The 15,128-nt window shown below is 46.1% G+C and overlaps 2 protein-coding genes across 2 annotated transcripts in view; one reads left to right on the top strand and one right to left on the bottom strand.

Moving 5' to 3' along the window:
• The window catches only part of PKHD1 (PKHD1 ciliary IPT domain containing fibrocystin/polyductin), a 2,083,594-nt gene that overhangs the window by 1,857,963 nt on the left and 210,503 nt on the right, over positions 1–15,128 (bottom strand). Inside the window, exon 5 of the mRNA XM_086926200.1 lies at positions 13,807–13,906. Coding sequence (XP_086782326.1) covers positions 13,807–13,906 — 100 coding nt within the window. The remainder of the gene's footprint in view (positions 1–13,806; positions 13,907–15,128) is intronic.
• On the top strand, positions 3,623–5,311 carry LOC147706959 (uncharacterized). Its single transcript, XM_086925147.1, has one exon. It carries the CDS (start codon positions 3,623–3,625, stop codon positions 5,309–5,311), a length of 1,689 nt encoding a protein of 562 aa, XP_086781273.1.

Raw genomic sequence — 15,128 nt, 5'->3', positions numbered from 1 at the left:
AAAGCCCATCGATCTTTAACCAGCTTCTGAAGAAAAATCTTGAAAGTCTAGTGCTGCCCCAGAGGTCAGTTCTGGTCCAGTACATAGACGACCTGCTTGTGGCGTCAGAAACTGAAGAAGCTTGCAGGGAGGACTCCATTGCTTTGTTAAATCACCTAGCTGAAAATGGGCACAAGGTGTCCCCGGGAAAGTTGCAGTACTGCCTGACAGAAGTGCAGTACTTGGGACACAGAATTGAGAAAGGCAAACGAAAAGTGTCACCAGACAGGATAGAGGCCATCATGAAGATGAATGCGCCTAAAACACAGAGAGAAGTCAGGATGTTCCTAGGGATGGTGGGGTATTGCCGACAGTGGATCGCGACCTTTTCACTGAAAGCAAAACCCTTGCAGAAACTGACGCACAAGGAGGTGAGCGATCCGGTACCATGGGACAAAGACTGTTTGATGGCGTTCCTACAGCTGCGAGAGGACCTGTGTCGTGCTCCGGCTTTGGGAATGCCTGATTACGATAAACCATTCTTGCTTTATTGTTGTGAGAGAGAGGGTTGCGCGCTGTCTGTGTTAGTCCAAATTCATGGGAATGCCCGTAGACCAGTCGCTTATTTCTCGGCTACTTTAGACCCAGTAGCCGCAGCGTTGCCCGGATGTCTCAAATCCGTTGCCGCAACAGGTGTCAGCATCGAGAGGTGTGAGAATATTGTCATGGGGCATCCGTTAGAGGTGCACGTGCCCCATTCTGTTGAACTGTTAATGACCAGGACCAAAACACAGCATCTGACCAACAGTAGGCTCACGCGCTATGAGCAAGTTATCCTTGCTGCAGAGAACGTGACCCTCAGGAGATGCTCTGTTTTGAATCCTGCTACCTTGATGCCACTCCCAAATGATATTGATGATGATGATGAATGTACAGACCATGACTGCCTCGATGTGACTGAACTATGCACCAAACCTAGGCCCGACATCGTAGATGAGCCACTGACTGACCCAGACGAAATTTTCTTTGTCGATGGCTCATGTGTAAGAGACGAAGTTGGGCAGTTGAGAGCAGCTTATGCTGTTTGTACAATTACTGGAGTTGTGGAAGCTGGATGCCTGGAAGGAGTACACTCCGCTCAGGTAGCCGAGATTATTGCCCTAACGCGTGCTTGCTTGGCAAGCAATCAAATTCGAGTCACCATATACACCGACAGCCAATATGGTTACGGGGTAGTTCATGATTACGGGCAGTTGTGGTCTCAAAGAGGTTTCATGACCTCTTCAGGCTCTCCCATTCGCAATGGGGAGTTTGTGCGCTTGTTGTTAGAAGCGTTGCAATGTCCAGCAGGTATCGCGGTTGTGAAGTGCACCGCCCATACCAGAAACATGGACTTCGTGTCACAAGGCAATAGATATGCCGACGAAGTCGCTCGGTATTGCGCGGAACAAGGGTACTCTTTCACAGAGGTGGAAGTGGGTGGAATAAATGTAAGAACTGAATTAGCTATGATACTAGAAACTGTTGACTCTTGGGACGAACTAAAGTGCATGCAAGAAAATGCTCCTGATTTTGAAAAACAAACATGGGAAAAGGCAGGATGTGTGGTGGGTGAGGCCCATTTCTGGGTCTCAGCAGATGGCAGAGCAGTGTTACCCAATGAGATGGTGAGCCCAATGGCTAGACAAATACATGGTCCCGTACACCTAGGAAGAGACGCTATGCTGAGAGTATTTAGGCAGACCTGGTACAATCCTAAATTTAGAGTAGCAGCCGAAGCAGTGTGCCAGCGTTGTGTGACCTGTCAGCAGTTGAATGTAGGGAAAAAGACACCAGTTGCACTGAGCCACATAGGGAGGTCAGGGGGTCCATTCAACCGCATGCAGTTGGATTTTATCGAACTGCCAAGGTGTAACCGCCTCCGTTATGTTCTGGTGGTTGTTTGCGTATTCTCCAGATGGGTTGAGGCATACCCTACACGTAGGTGCGACACCCTCACAGTAGCCAAGTTACTGCTTAGGGAGCTCATTCCGCGCTTCGGGGTACCGGCCTCTTTGGAATCAGATAGGGGAACGCATTTCAACAGCGAGCTTGTGAAGATGATTTGTGCGGCTTTGAACATAGATCAGAAATTGCATTGCAGTTACCGACCAGAAGCCTCAGGAATTGTGGAGCAGATCAATAGCACTATTAAAGCCAGAATTGCAAAAGTGTGATCATCAACGTCCTTGAGTTGGCCTGACGCTCTGCCATTGGTCCTTATGAGCCTCCGTAGTACCCCAGACAGAAGAACGGGGCTGTCACCTCATGAGGTGTTGATGGGGAGAGCAATGAGGTTGCCATCTGTCCCAACTGCCGCACTGTTAAACATCACAGATGATATGATCCTGGACTATTGTAAGGGGCTGTCTGACGCCATTCATTCTGTGTCCCTTCAGGTGCAGGCTGCCGAGGTTCCATCGTGCCAGGACCTGTGCCATGACCTGTGCCCTGGAGACTGGGTGCTTGTACGAAAGCACGTGAGAAGAAGCTGCCTGGATGTTCGTTGGCGTGGGCCCTTCCAGATCATCCTGATCACGAACACTGCTGTGAAGGTGGGAGGCCTGCCCAATTGGATCCACGCGTCGCATACGCGGAGGGTTCCAGCACCTCTGGAAGAAACAGCTCCTCTCTCGGATAGACGTCCAGCTGCGGACCGAGAAGCCATAGAGGGGGCCAGTCAAGCTGTAGAGGTGCCCGAAGAAGCGGGGAACGAGTCTGACCAAGCTGAGGACGGTCAGTACAACAGCGAAACAGACGACGCTACTGAAGGAGAAAGTAGCTGGGAGTACGAGTCAGACACTGACCGGTCTGACAGAGGGTGCGAACAGACCAGAAGAAGAAGGAGTAGAAGGGTACGTGGAGAAGCTAATTGGCCGCAAAGAAGGAGCTCCAGCCTGAGGTCAACTCCAGAGAGAACCCTTCCTCCGATATCAGAGGACTCAGACCCGGAAGAAGGTGCTCAGGGCGCTGAAGCACCGGACTTGAGAAGGTCAAGAAGAGTGCGTGTGCCTAGCCGAAGATACTCCACCCCTGAGTGGACATATCTGGCGACAAATGTCTTTGGAACAGGAGACAGGGAGGATACGAGCGGTGGTGGTGTCCAGCTCTGAGCCCATCATCACAGTGGAAGTACAACTGTTAGTACCCGGAGTCGAAGCAGAAGGGTCACTAACTTTCATACTCCCCAGCCCTCCCCGCCTCAGCAAGTTAAAGCACATGTTTTTCACAGAATTGCAATTCCCCGACTTTGGTACAAAGATAACAAGCCATGAAGAGCACATTCTTCGTTTGGAAATATTGAACTATGCTGTCAAAGCTGCAGGCACAAGCCTGATTGTAGATGCTTAGAGACTTTGTAAATAAATCAAGAAAAAGAAGATTACCTAGCGCCCAGGAAGCAGAGAATCTTAGGGACCTTCCTTTGAGTTGACGGAGAAGGGCTAGGGTTGTCTGTATTGAACTGTTAAAGGACTTTTTGCGAAGAAGGTTGTCAGCTTCCAGTTGTGTGGTTCTAAGGACAAAAGGAGTAAAAGAGACTGTAAAGGAACGAGAAGAAAAGAACTTTGTGCTGAGATAAGAGAGAGCCATACTGTCTGACGAAATGGAAGCCGGCACCCCGAACCGCAGAGCCAAATGTATAATAGGCACACTAATAGTAGGAGTGATAATTTTAATAGTTTTAGTAGTCACAGTTTCTTATGTAAAGGGACATGAGGAAGAGGCAAAGGTAACCGATGTGAAATCTGTAGAGACACCTAAACCCACCGTTGCTGGTGAGAAAGGGGAAAACATTCAAGAGAAAGCGTTATTAGCTGCAGAAGCTCACAGGTTACACGTAGATGAGTCCCAAGGCGACTTTAGGTCGAATGCTTATGCTAAACTTTTATATGAATACGTGGATGCCATGGAGGTTAAGGACTGCTATGTCTGCATGCAGTTGCCGGCGTCTGTAGATGAAGGCATTCGATATCATCACCTCCCGCTGACATATGGCATCACATGTAGCTTATTGCTTAGTATATTCTATGGGAGGGATAGTTTTGAATACTATTTCTCCAATTATGATTCAGTGTTACCAGAAGTCCCAAATTATAAGCAAATGAACAAATGGGACTACTGGAAGAGTGAAGACAGGTTGGCCAAGTTTTTCATTCCTTGGATTACCTTAGATACTTCACATGCCCGTAGAAACAATCTGACATGCAAGGTGTCAGAAGTCGAGAAGAAGTTCATAGGGCAGGTGGATGATCGATACAGGAGACAAAAGATTTTGAAAAAATCAGGACAATGGAAAACAGATTGGACCGAGGAGGAGAAGGCACACAAGAGAAAGGGTAGTAGTGGTCCAATAGCCTTAGATAGAACACAGAGAGGAAAGCTATGTCTTCACCGAGCCAAAACGTATTATGAAAATGTATACGTGGGAGAAGTTAGCTGTGAACATGCTTTCAATCTAGAATATTATACTAAGGATTTCCTAAAGGGAATGCAAGTGATTCCAAATGTGTATTTTGTATGTGGAAGAAATGCCTACGTGAGACTACCTGATAACTGGTACGGATCATGTTACTTGGCAATTATCTTTCCCAAAATATATCATGCCCAAGACTTAGAGATCATCGAGGGCAAGGCATCATCGAGAGGAAGGAGAGATATAGGGGATGCAGAAATGGTTGGAGACGTATTTGGAGCTGTGTTCCCTCTTTTGGGACTAATCCTTAATGATGTCAAAATTAGACGACTGGCAACAGTCGTAGACAGGTTGTCTGCCAGCACTGCTCAGTCCTTAATGCTGGTAGAAGGAGAGATGCAATCGATAAGGGCCATGGTTCTCCAGAACCGTCTTGCATTAGACGTCCTGCTAGCAAAGGAGGGCGGAGTCTGTAAGGCTTTGAAGGTCCAGGAATGTTGCACTTACATTCCAGACAATTCAAAACCCCTTGAGAAAGTTATTATGAACATAACTGATATTCACAAGGAGATCGAAGATCTAAGTAGAGAAAATGTTTGGGAAAAGGTGGGCCATGGAATGAGTGAAGCTGGAGGTTGGCTCACCACATTAGGCAAAAGCTTCGTGTGGTATATACTGAAACCTATCATCATAATATTGATCTGTGGGATCGTGTTGTGGGGATTGGTGAGGGTATTCAAATGGTACAGAGCAAGGAGGTTGGAGAGGGCCCAGAGAGAAGAGCTGCAGAGATTAGCGGCCATACAAGATAATCAGTACAGGAGTCTGAGGGCTCTGGAAACGCAGAAACGAGGTACACTAGCAATCACTGCCGTTTAAGTGTTAGTGATGACCCCGAGAGGTCATCAAAGGGGGGAACTGAGAGAGCGCAAACTGACCTAAATGTATAAGTACATCACACTTACACGTAGTAAGCACAAGTCACGAAGAGAAATGCCATGAGTGCTGATAGTACATGCATCTATATTCTGAAATGTGCAGTTAACTTAGAGATTTAAGTAGAAGTGGAACTAATGCAGAAATGTGTGAAATTATATAACTTTATTAGACGTGATTAATCCTGAATCCATGTCGTGTAGCTGCTAAATTGTAAGATGGCATGCGGTTAAACGTAGAACGTGGTAGGCCTCAGGGCCTGAGCTGGAAGGGATGGGAAAGGTGTTTCCTTTCACGACATGGATTGCACTAATGTCTTTTAGTAATAGCGTTAATGGGCCATAATTTATAGATGTGTTTACCGAATAATAGAATAGAGTATTAACATGCTACTAATTAATGAAGGATTTGAATGGTATAATCATTATGAGAAATGCTGTAGGCCTGAAATGTTTATAGACATTGATTTACACGTATTGGTCTGGGCCGAGAAATGTTGCAAACACTTGTTGGAAGTCTATGAGAATTGGGATCTTGGCTGCAGATGTCTGTCTGCAAGAGAAAGGGGGGATCCAATTATAAATGAAATGAATAGAGGTTTGTTCAGGAGACGGCCCAGACACGGAGGAGGGTTCCGGAATGTTTTAAGGGGTATCAGCGGGCCGGAGAAGAGTCTGAGAAGCAAGGTCAACTCTAACGCACGAGGCCTCATCATGGAAAAAGCCAGAAGCTACACCACGTGAGGGGCGTCTCACGAGGGGCGTCTCAATGCTGTTGTATGTTTTGTATTAGGGACAGCACCCCTGGGTGGAGTTAGAGCAGATGCCTGAGGACCCTTTAGAGAGCGGATGGGTAGGCAGAGAGGGGTCATGACTGGAGAACTATAGGTTTCCACCAAGAGACTAAGAGTGGGTGACTTCCCTAGGGGGTCATTCACCGCTGACACCTTTTGATAGGTTGAGACTTTGTTAAGTAGGGATACCATCCAGAGCAGGGTAGGGACAGCCTAACCTGAATTTTCCCTCCAGCCTTAAATGACGGAGAGATCTCAATACGTGTCTATGCTTATAGCTTTATTATTCTTAGAACTTGTACTCGTAGTCTTCTTTGCTCGTCTGAGGGTTTTCAGAGAGCACATGTATGTAGTTGGGCCCGTGTATCTTGTGAATCTCATTCTGAGATGCCTGTACTTGCAGCTTATTCTAACTATATAATAAACCTTTGAAAGCTAGAAGTTGTTTGTGATCTTTCAGAGCGGAGTCCTTTATCGGGTGAACTAACTTGGTAAGAGATGCACTTTCTTCCCTCAATGACAGGCAACAAAGGTTCAGTCGACCAGAACGGGGTTTTAGATCAATAGTGATAAGGTATCGATCAAAATCTCGCCCTTCCAGCAGTGTTTGAAAATCCACATTGTTAGTTTTTACCAAAAATATGCATATATTTTTAGAAATGCATGCTCACGAACACTGGAAGATGCATGTCTTTTTAATTAAGAGTGGATTAATGTTTCCACCCCAGACTCTGGCAGCTTTGGAATCGCAGACAGTTCAGTTTTTCAGACTTCGCCCACACAGTTTGCCTGCCTGCAGGTCTGCAATACTGGCTGTTATCCAGCCGCAGGATTGTCCCACCCACTGAGGGCGGGAGGGGGTTTGAAGAAGCGATAATGCAGAGGTTTGTAAGCGAGTGTACCACATCAATTATTTATGTTATTCAGTGTGTTGGTAGCGATGAAACACAGCTGGCATCATAAAGGAACTGACTGTAGGTAATACTTTTGTTAAATTTACTTTTAAATGTGAAAACATCCCTCTAAAAAGACAGAAAAGGCAATAAAATGCATGGGTTAGGTACATTTAATTTGTAGTCACATTGAAGCAAATGTAATGTAAGCAATACATGTATTCAATTTTAAAGGTTGTGGTTGGCAGTGTCTACGCGCAATGATGTAAAATATAAAGCAGCAATATCATGCAATGCACTTAATTTACCAACAAATACAAGAATCTGCTAACTTGACAGGATGTTTTCTACAAAAGACCCCTAGTGCTGCATAGACGACCAGAGCTGAAGGAAGGGTTGCTGATTGGTCAAATTCCACCAAGTCTCTTCTAGTGTTCTCCCTCACATACTAATAAAGCCGTGCCACCCCACCACTGGGGTTCTCCAAAGTCGGTCCTGGAGGGCCGGATCGGTGCCAGATGTATAACATCTCCCCATTTATATAAATGCAGTTATCTTAATATCTAGCATGGATCCGGCCCTCCACGACATACTTTGGAGAACCCTGAGCTGCCAGAGACATTGATCTCACTCCTGAAGCTGACCACAAACACAGCCTCCGTTCTTCCAGGGCCTTGCGCTCCTGCCTCCACCATACATCCTATTGCTGATGTCAAAGCGGAGGTGAATTTCCACCACTTTGAGAGGAGATGTGGCTTCTCATGTGCATATCTCAGGCCCGGCGAAGGTAGCCATGTTTACATATTTAGGAGGTTTGGAAAGCGCTAGTTGTCATTTTACTACCACCCCAATGCGTTAGTTGGTGGAATGTGAAAACGACTCACATAGACACTGACAAATTGAATGCAAAAATAAAGCATGTACAAAGTCTGCTCATTGAGAGTCAGCCTTCACGTCATCCCATCAGCGAGCCCGTGCCAACGAATGTGCCAAGACTAATGAATAAGACCAGTTCGGAAATAGGCCGGAAAATAGTTTGACTGAATTTGGAAATTTCGGGTAGGTCAATATTGCAGGTAGCTCTTTTTGGTATTGCCTTTATTGTTGCAGTCTTCTTTGAGGTTCTTATTTATGAGAAGTGACGCATCGCTATGTAAAAACAGCGATGCGTCACTTCTCAGTGCGCCCTTCTTGTGACATGATGGATGCATCATATTTACTGTATGGCGCATCATGTTGCAAGGAGTTACAAATACGTCAGTATTTCAGACGTATCTGTAGGCACAAAACGGACTCATTGCTGGAGTGTGTCACAAAAGTGACGCATTGCTGGAGTTGTGTCTGAAAACAGACGCAACTCTACCAATGTGTCCTTTCACATGAGGCAAGCCCCATGTGCAAGGGTCTGCGTCAGTCTTACGCCTGCCATAAGGCAGGCGTAAGATATTGTCGCAATGACTTCCTAGAAGTGGTGCTCTGAAATCTTATAGATGTCAACGCGCCACTTCTACGAGGCTTGGATGTGGGGGAACGCCCACCCTGCATACATTATACCTGACGCAGGTACAATATGGCACAGGGGGTTACAAAGTGATACATCTGCCTAGATGTGTCACTTTGTAAATAGGGCACAACATGACGCATTTTTAACGCCACCGGTCCGTCAGCGTAAAAGTGATGCAAGGACTCATAAATAAGGCCCTGAAGGGCAGATTTACAAGTCCCTTGCACCACTTTTGCATCACTTTTCCCATGTTAAAAGTGATGCAAAAGTGGCGCAAAGGGCTTGTAAATCTGCCCCAGAGTTTTTAGGTCTTGCAAAAGAAACTTCACTGCAGCTGTCGGTCATGACCTGTTGACAACACAAAACTAATAGACATCACTAGGCATGTAACAGAGAGAAAGGGTCTTTGGACTAGCCTTGTTCACTGATTGGCTATTTGGCTGTGCCCCCCCTCCTCATGTATCAACCCTCAGCCTTTCACGGATGTTTACATTATTCTCTGCCTGTCTTCAAATAGTTCTCTCTCGCATGATATAACACTGACCCTCCGAAACTTTTAGTGTTTTGAGTGCTCAATGTTGTACATTACAAGTGCGAGATGCTGGGGAGGTTGGGGTGGCGGGATCTGCACCAATATACCTTGGCAGCTGCAAGCTCCACACAGCACGAAGGCAGCAAGGACCCTGCTTATTATGAATATGTTTTAAAGCCATCTCGTTATGAAGTCCTTGCTAGTGACGCCACGAGCTATGGTTCCTCTAATGTTCTCATTAGAGGAACGACCCCTTTGGCTTTCTTAGCAACCACATCATTAGCTGCGAGCAAAAGTTCTGAGTCTATCTCAATATGATTTGTCTGCTATGGATGCTTAAGGGGATGTCCCACTAATAGTTCATTAGGGCGGACCGTCCATTGGGGGCGTTGGGGCGTTGCCCCCCCGCCCGCACCTGAAGCTCCCTCGGCGTACTGCTCTAGTCTGAACTGAAGTAAACTCTCAGTTTACTTCAGTTCAAAGCGCCGACGGACAATGCCTGTCAGTCAGCATGATGCAGGACCGCCCACCCCATTCAGAGTCTGAAGGGGGTGGGCGGTCCTGTGTCATGTTGACTGACAGGCATAAGGCATTGTGTGAGGCAGGCAGCAGCACACAGGTGCGCATGAGTGGGCATGGAGGCACGTTTTTTACCCTTGCCCACGCATGCGCACTTGTGCCTGCGCATGCCCATTAGCAGAGCGAAACCTCGCTCTGCTAATGGGCATGCGGGCAGAAAGCAACCATGCCCTGTGTCACTCCTGGTGCTGCTCCAGCACCAGGATTGGCTGAGGACGGAGGGCGGGGTACCGGTTTCCGCTCCAGTGTGAAGGCGCCAAGATCCGACTCCCAGAAGAAGATGCAGCGCTGACCGGCGGTAAGGTAAGTGCACAACTTTGATAATTGGAAGGTGCTAGGGATTTCCGTGTGGGGCAGAGTGCAGGATATCGGCATGGTAACGCTCCCACGCTTTAATTACACACTTGGGATGCCCCCCGCCGACCCGTGTCTAATAATTCTCTGCTGGCCCTTGAGTAGATTTGTTAAAAAAAATGTGTCCTAGTGACAAGGTGGCGTTGAACAATCAGTATAAACTTCTCCTCATGGCTGCGCACTAGACCGAACTGTGTCATGCAGCGAAAATCACTTTTTGTCCTTTTGCTTTCATCTCATTAGCTTCAAAAATTCGGCGGGCATATGGATCAGCTAAATGCCAGCATTAAGCAATAAATGACCCTTGAAGATGCTGGTGGTGGAAAATATTGCCTGGGCAACAGAGCGCGCGCCACTCTCTTTTCTGAGATACCAGTGCAGACAGTTATTATGGAGAAAGTTGCTAGAGGGAAATGACCGTCTTTTGGAAATTAATGATGAACGGCTCTAGTACAAGAATGGAGTGTGCTTATTAGCAGCGAAGGTTCATTACTGCAATTAATTACATTGAGACAGACTTCCAAAACTGCGCACTGCTCTAACAAAATAAGTGACAAGGAGAGGTTCTCTTCTCCCGCATACGGAGCTGTCATCAATGCAGGTTTTGCATTCTGCCTCCTGGTCTCCTCACGTTCGATTCTGTTTGTCCCTTCACTCACAAGGTGTCATCTGTTGTTTTAGGCATTACTGTTGGTAGGTGATGAGAGAGTAGTAGCTTTTGTCTGTACTGGTCGTGTCATCTTCAGTTTCATCGCAAGACGGGTATTGCATGTTCTTCCATATTGTTGCTGCTGAAGCCAGGGCTGCGCACAGTTTTATGCTAGTTCCATAGGTTTTGCACTAGTGTTAAATATATTACAGTCCAGGGTGTTTAATACTGCTGTTTTGGCCACTCCCTGTGTTTTTCAGTGAGTAGGCCTTCAGCTGACGTCTAATAGCATGTATACACAAACACAGATATAGTGTGTGCATAAGACGCCGGTTCTGGGCTTATTCCTCCGTGCTCCCTATGCGTGTTTTTGCTTGCATAGCATGAGCAAATGTTTTTTTATATTGCACAAAACAGTTACAAGTGTATCAGTATGTTCACAAGTAAATATAGGCAAATGATAACATCAGCATACGCAAATATTGTCCTCTATAGCTCATAAAATTTGGCAATTTCTCAAATGATGATTAATTCAATAGTATTGCTTTATTATTCTTCCTGCTTTCCTAAATTTGCTTGAAAATGCACCATTTGTCCACTCCTTTTCCAATTTTTTTTCGAGGGGAGAACCCCTCGAACCCCCTGTAGGTTCTTTGGGCATCCTTGCTACACTGGTTCGCCGCAGTCGGGTACCACAATAAGTTTACGCCCCACCACTTTCAAATGTCACCAGCCGCCACTCCTCCATTTGTCCTTTTTAGTCACCACATTCATAACCTGATAGCAACAGCTCCCAGGTTATCAGGTAATGATGAGGTTGCCAAGGACCACAGGGAAGGATTCCTTAATGTTTACATTAGCAGCCTTGGCGTCGCCAACATATTACAACCTGTAGTCTGAGATTGCCCTGGTACCCAGGGAACGCGAGCACGTGCTGCTCCTAGCACCAGAGGTTACTTGCTGTTTCCTGGGAGCGAGCGACGTTTGTCAGCACAGGGTGATGCACTGTGACACACTTCACAAGAACAGGAGTGACACCATTCTACTAGCACGCCTGCAGTGGTTTACCGTGTCGCACTGCCAGCTCCATTTACTATTACAGGCTTTAGCCTCAGACAGGCCCTCTAAAGCGCCTGGAGGGGCGGCGAGAGTCCAGTTTATTCTGTTCAGCCTCTTCCATCTCCGGCCCAGCCATTCATGGACACACACTGCCTTCCTTCCTAAGTGCAGGCATGCGTGGAAAAACATGTATTGCCACATACACAGCCCTTACTTGCACTTTTTGGGGGTCTGATTTTGACTAATACAGGACAAAGGTCAACACCGTGAAATCTAAACCACGCTGGGGTTCTGCCCATTCTAAGCCAGTTACCCACTGTGTGCCAACCGGCTAATGGAACTTGACAATGGAAACTTGCGAGAAGCAGAACAAAGAAACACCCAGAGCGACTGTCCACTGTGGGCCTTGCAAGCAACGAGAGCCCCAGTCAAGGTTCATAAATCCACAAGGGCCTCTCTTGTCCAGTCACTGTGGGACTTGTAGTCCAATTCATCTCATAATAAACCCAGGACTACAAGTCTCAGGGTACTAAGAAAATACCTGGACAGGAACAGCTAGCAAGGAATGGACATGGGAAACCTGGCTGCTACGCAAGAGCGGCCTCAGAGCAGGGGAGAGGATGTGGTGCAGAGGCCAGAGCTGCCGACTCTGGATCTGGGTTTGAGTTTCAGCGTTGTCGCAACACTCTGTGATTCTGAACAAATCACTTATTCTCCTCATGCCCATGGACAGCACCTGGATTCCCTCATAGGTGATAAGCTGCGCATTATAAATCTACAAACTTTAGAAATGGAAGTTTCAGCCTCTACCATCATGAAAGAAGGTGAGTAGAAGGGTGATTCACCTCAGCATATAAGGGCAGAGGTCTCAGGTTACTGTGACCCAAGATTAATTAGTTCGTCTAGCCAATGTTTAGGTCCCACTGACAGACAGCTTTTGTGGCCTACAGAGGAGTTTGGTTCAGAGCATTACTGGTCATTGGTTGACTTTAATGTCAATCTCATTTACTTGCTTCTTTTTCAATTGGTTACTTTCCTCGTCTTGTGTTTGTCTCCCACCTGTAGCACAGCTTCTTTACCGTCCTTATGGATTGGATGACTTTTGTCATCCCACTGCGTACATTAAGGGAACTTGGACCCAAACTCTCATAGCTGTCAGGCAACGCAATGCAGCATCTAAAGACGCTGTGCGGTGATGCGTGACAGAGAGCAAGCAGGAGAGCGCCATATCTACAGTGATATGGCACTCCCCTCCCCTCCCTCTAGTGCCGGTGCTGATTTTAGCTGCTGTGCACCAGGCACACACCTGAGCGCCATAGTGCTAGGGTGCGTGCCTGAGTCTACTATAGGTTTTGAACTGGAAGGGTATCCTTCCAGGTCAAAATACCATGTGTAGACACACTTCAAAGCTTTTCCTACTTTGTATGTGTGCGGTGAATTGCAGCAAGCATGCACAGTTGGAAAAGCATGGAGAAATGACATTTCTCCTTTTAATACCGGCTTTCCAGTGGAGTTCATTTTGGGTGCTAAACCCTGTCTGCCAATGTTAGTAGATAGGGTATAGCATCAAAAAGCATTGGTGGTTGCAGAGAAACGTAACGCAAAATTATGCAAAGCAGCGTTTTGCACTGCTTTGCATTGTTTTCCATACAAACCAACGCAAATGCCAATTTGCATTGGTTTGTTTATCCCAAAACAGGTTAAGCATTGGGTTTGTGTTAAACAAAAGTAAAGCTAACCTGACGCTAAACCTTTGATAATCTGTGCCTTGGTTTTCTTTTTCTTTGCACACTCCCTCCCTGTGGAGCTGTCTATTTTCTTACTCCCGCCTCTGTGGCTCCTTCCGCCTCACAACTTCATTCACATTGCTCTCCATAGTGCTTCCCCCCCTCTTCCAGCTTGACTATTGCTTCTCTTGGCCTATCCTCCCCTCTCTGATTTTTTTGTTTCGCACTTTGCTGATAGGCTTCTCCTTATTGACTGGATGTGTGGTCTTTAGTACATTATTTTGGCAGCCCCATTCCGGCATGCCTTCCTCTGATTTGACAAGTTACCAATGGGAGTGTTTTTCTTACCTTAAAAGTAAAATTGTTGCAATACAGTGTCCCAAAGTGGTTCAGGGGTCGCCCATTGAAAACAACCTGTAGCCAGTAAGTACCTTCTTCCTGTGAAGACCTAGAACAAGAAAGCAGAAAGATTATGCTCTATAACATTGGATAATACCTGTAAATCCAATTGTTAGTATATGGATACAAAATTATATTCATATCTGTGTTGAAAACAATCAGTATAGCACATTTAATTTGCTAAGAGGTGATTTACATGAGCGGTGACTGTAATATATTACTTTGTTAATTGTCTTGCTAAGCTCATGTAATAAAATGATTCATAACCCAAAACATTGTATACATTCAGGGGGCTCTGGTTCAACCCTCTTCATCCATTGTTGTGTTCATTAGTCATTCACATTTTGCTTCTGCCCACCACAGCATATTGCATGGGCCAATGGGTGAGTCCACTTCAGTCACTGGCTCTCTTGCCCAGTGAGGCACAGCATTTTGCCAATTAACTGCACATTCCATTAAAAATGTAGACTGCAGTGCCAGGACTGGTGAGCCTATACATTACTTTGCTATTGGTTTTGTTGTTGTTGCATTCTTTATCCTTTTAGATAGCACCCTCAGGCAGCTATAGTTACCTGTCAGTGCCCCCATGTTATATACACAGTAAATATATATAAAAATGTGAGCCACTAGTTAGCCCCATCAGATATTGGTGTTAGAATTTTATTATGAGCTGCCATTTGCCGGTGGGCTGCCCTTGAAGCCATGGTATTTTGTGGTAGGTGTCTCTGCCTACCAATCCACTCCCACTCCTCAGTGCAGGATGTGGCCCCTGGCTCAATCCACTTCTGCCCTCTGCCACTGGTACTGTGTGCGGGCACAACTGGTGGGTTTAGCTTTGCCAATGGTTGTTGAATTTCATTACAAACATAGGCAAAGTTAAACTGTTGGTAAGTTTCCCCTTTTTTGCAGGGTCACCCTGAATATTTGGTCATTTTTGCGGAACCCTATTTTTGATAGCTATAGAACGCTGTGCACTTTACCCATGCTAACCAGTGGTTAAGTGTTTTTGCTCTCCTTTTTAAACATGGTAAAATTGACATAAACTTAAGTGGTACATTTAACTTACTTACAATTCCTAGTATATATTTCTACCTGTAACCAGGGCCTGTAACTTCAATATTACTAGAGGGTTACACCACTGATTGTACCACCCACTGCAGTAGCCCTGTAAAGCATGTCTCCAGGCCTGTCATTGCAGCTGCAGACTAGGGCTGCACTTTTATACTGCCATTTCAAGCTTTAATACATACAAGTCAAACCTAAAGTAGGCC

The sequence above is a fragment of the Lissotriton vulgaris genome, chromosome 6 (genome assembly GCF_964263255.1).
Source record: "Lissotriton vulgaris chromosome 6, aLisVul1.2, whole genome shotgun sequence".
NCBI lineage: Eukaryota > Metazoa > Chordata > Amphibia > Caudata > Salamandridae > Lissotriton > Lissotriton vulgaris.
Note: the sequence above shows the minus strand (reverse complement) of the source record. Positions and strands in the feature narration are given on the sequence as shown.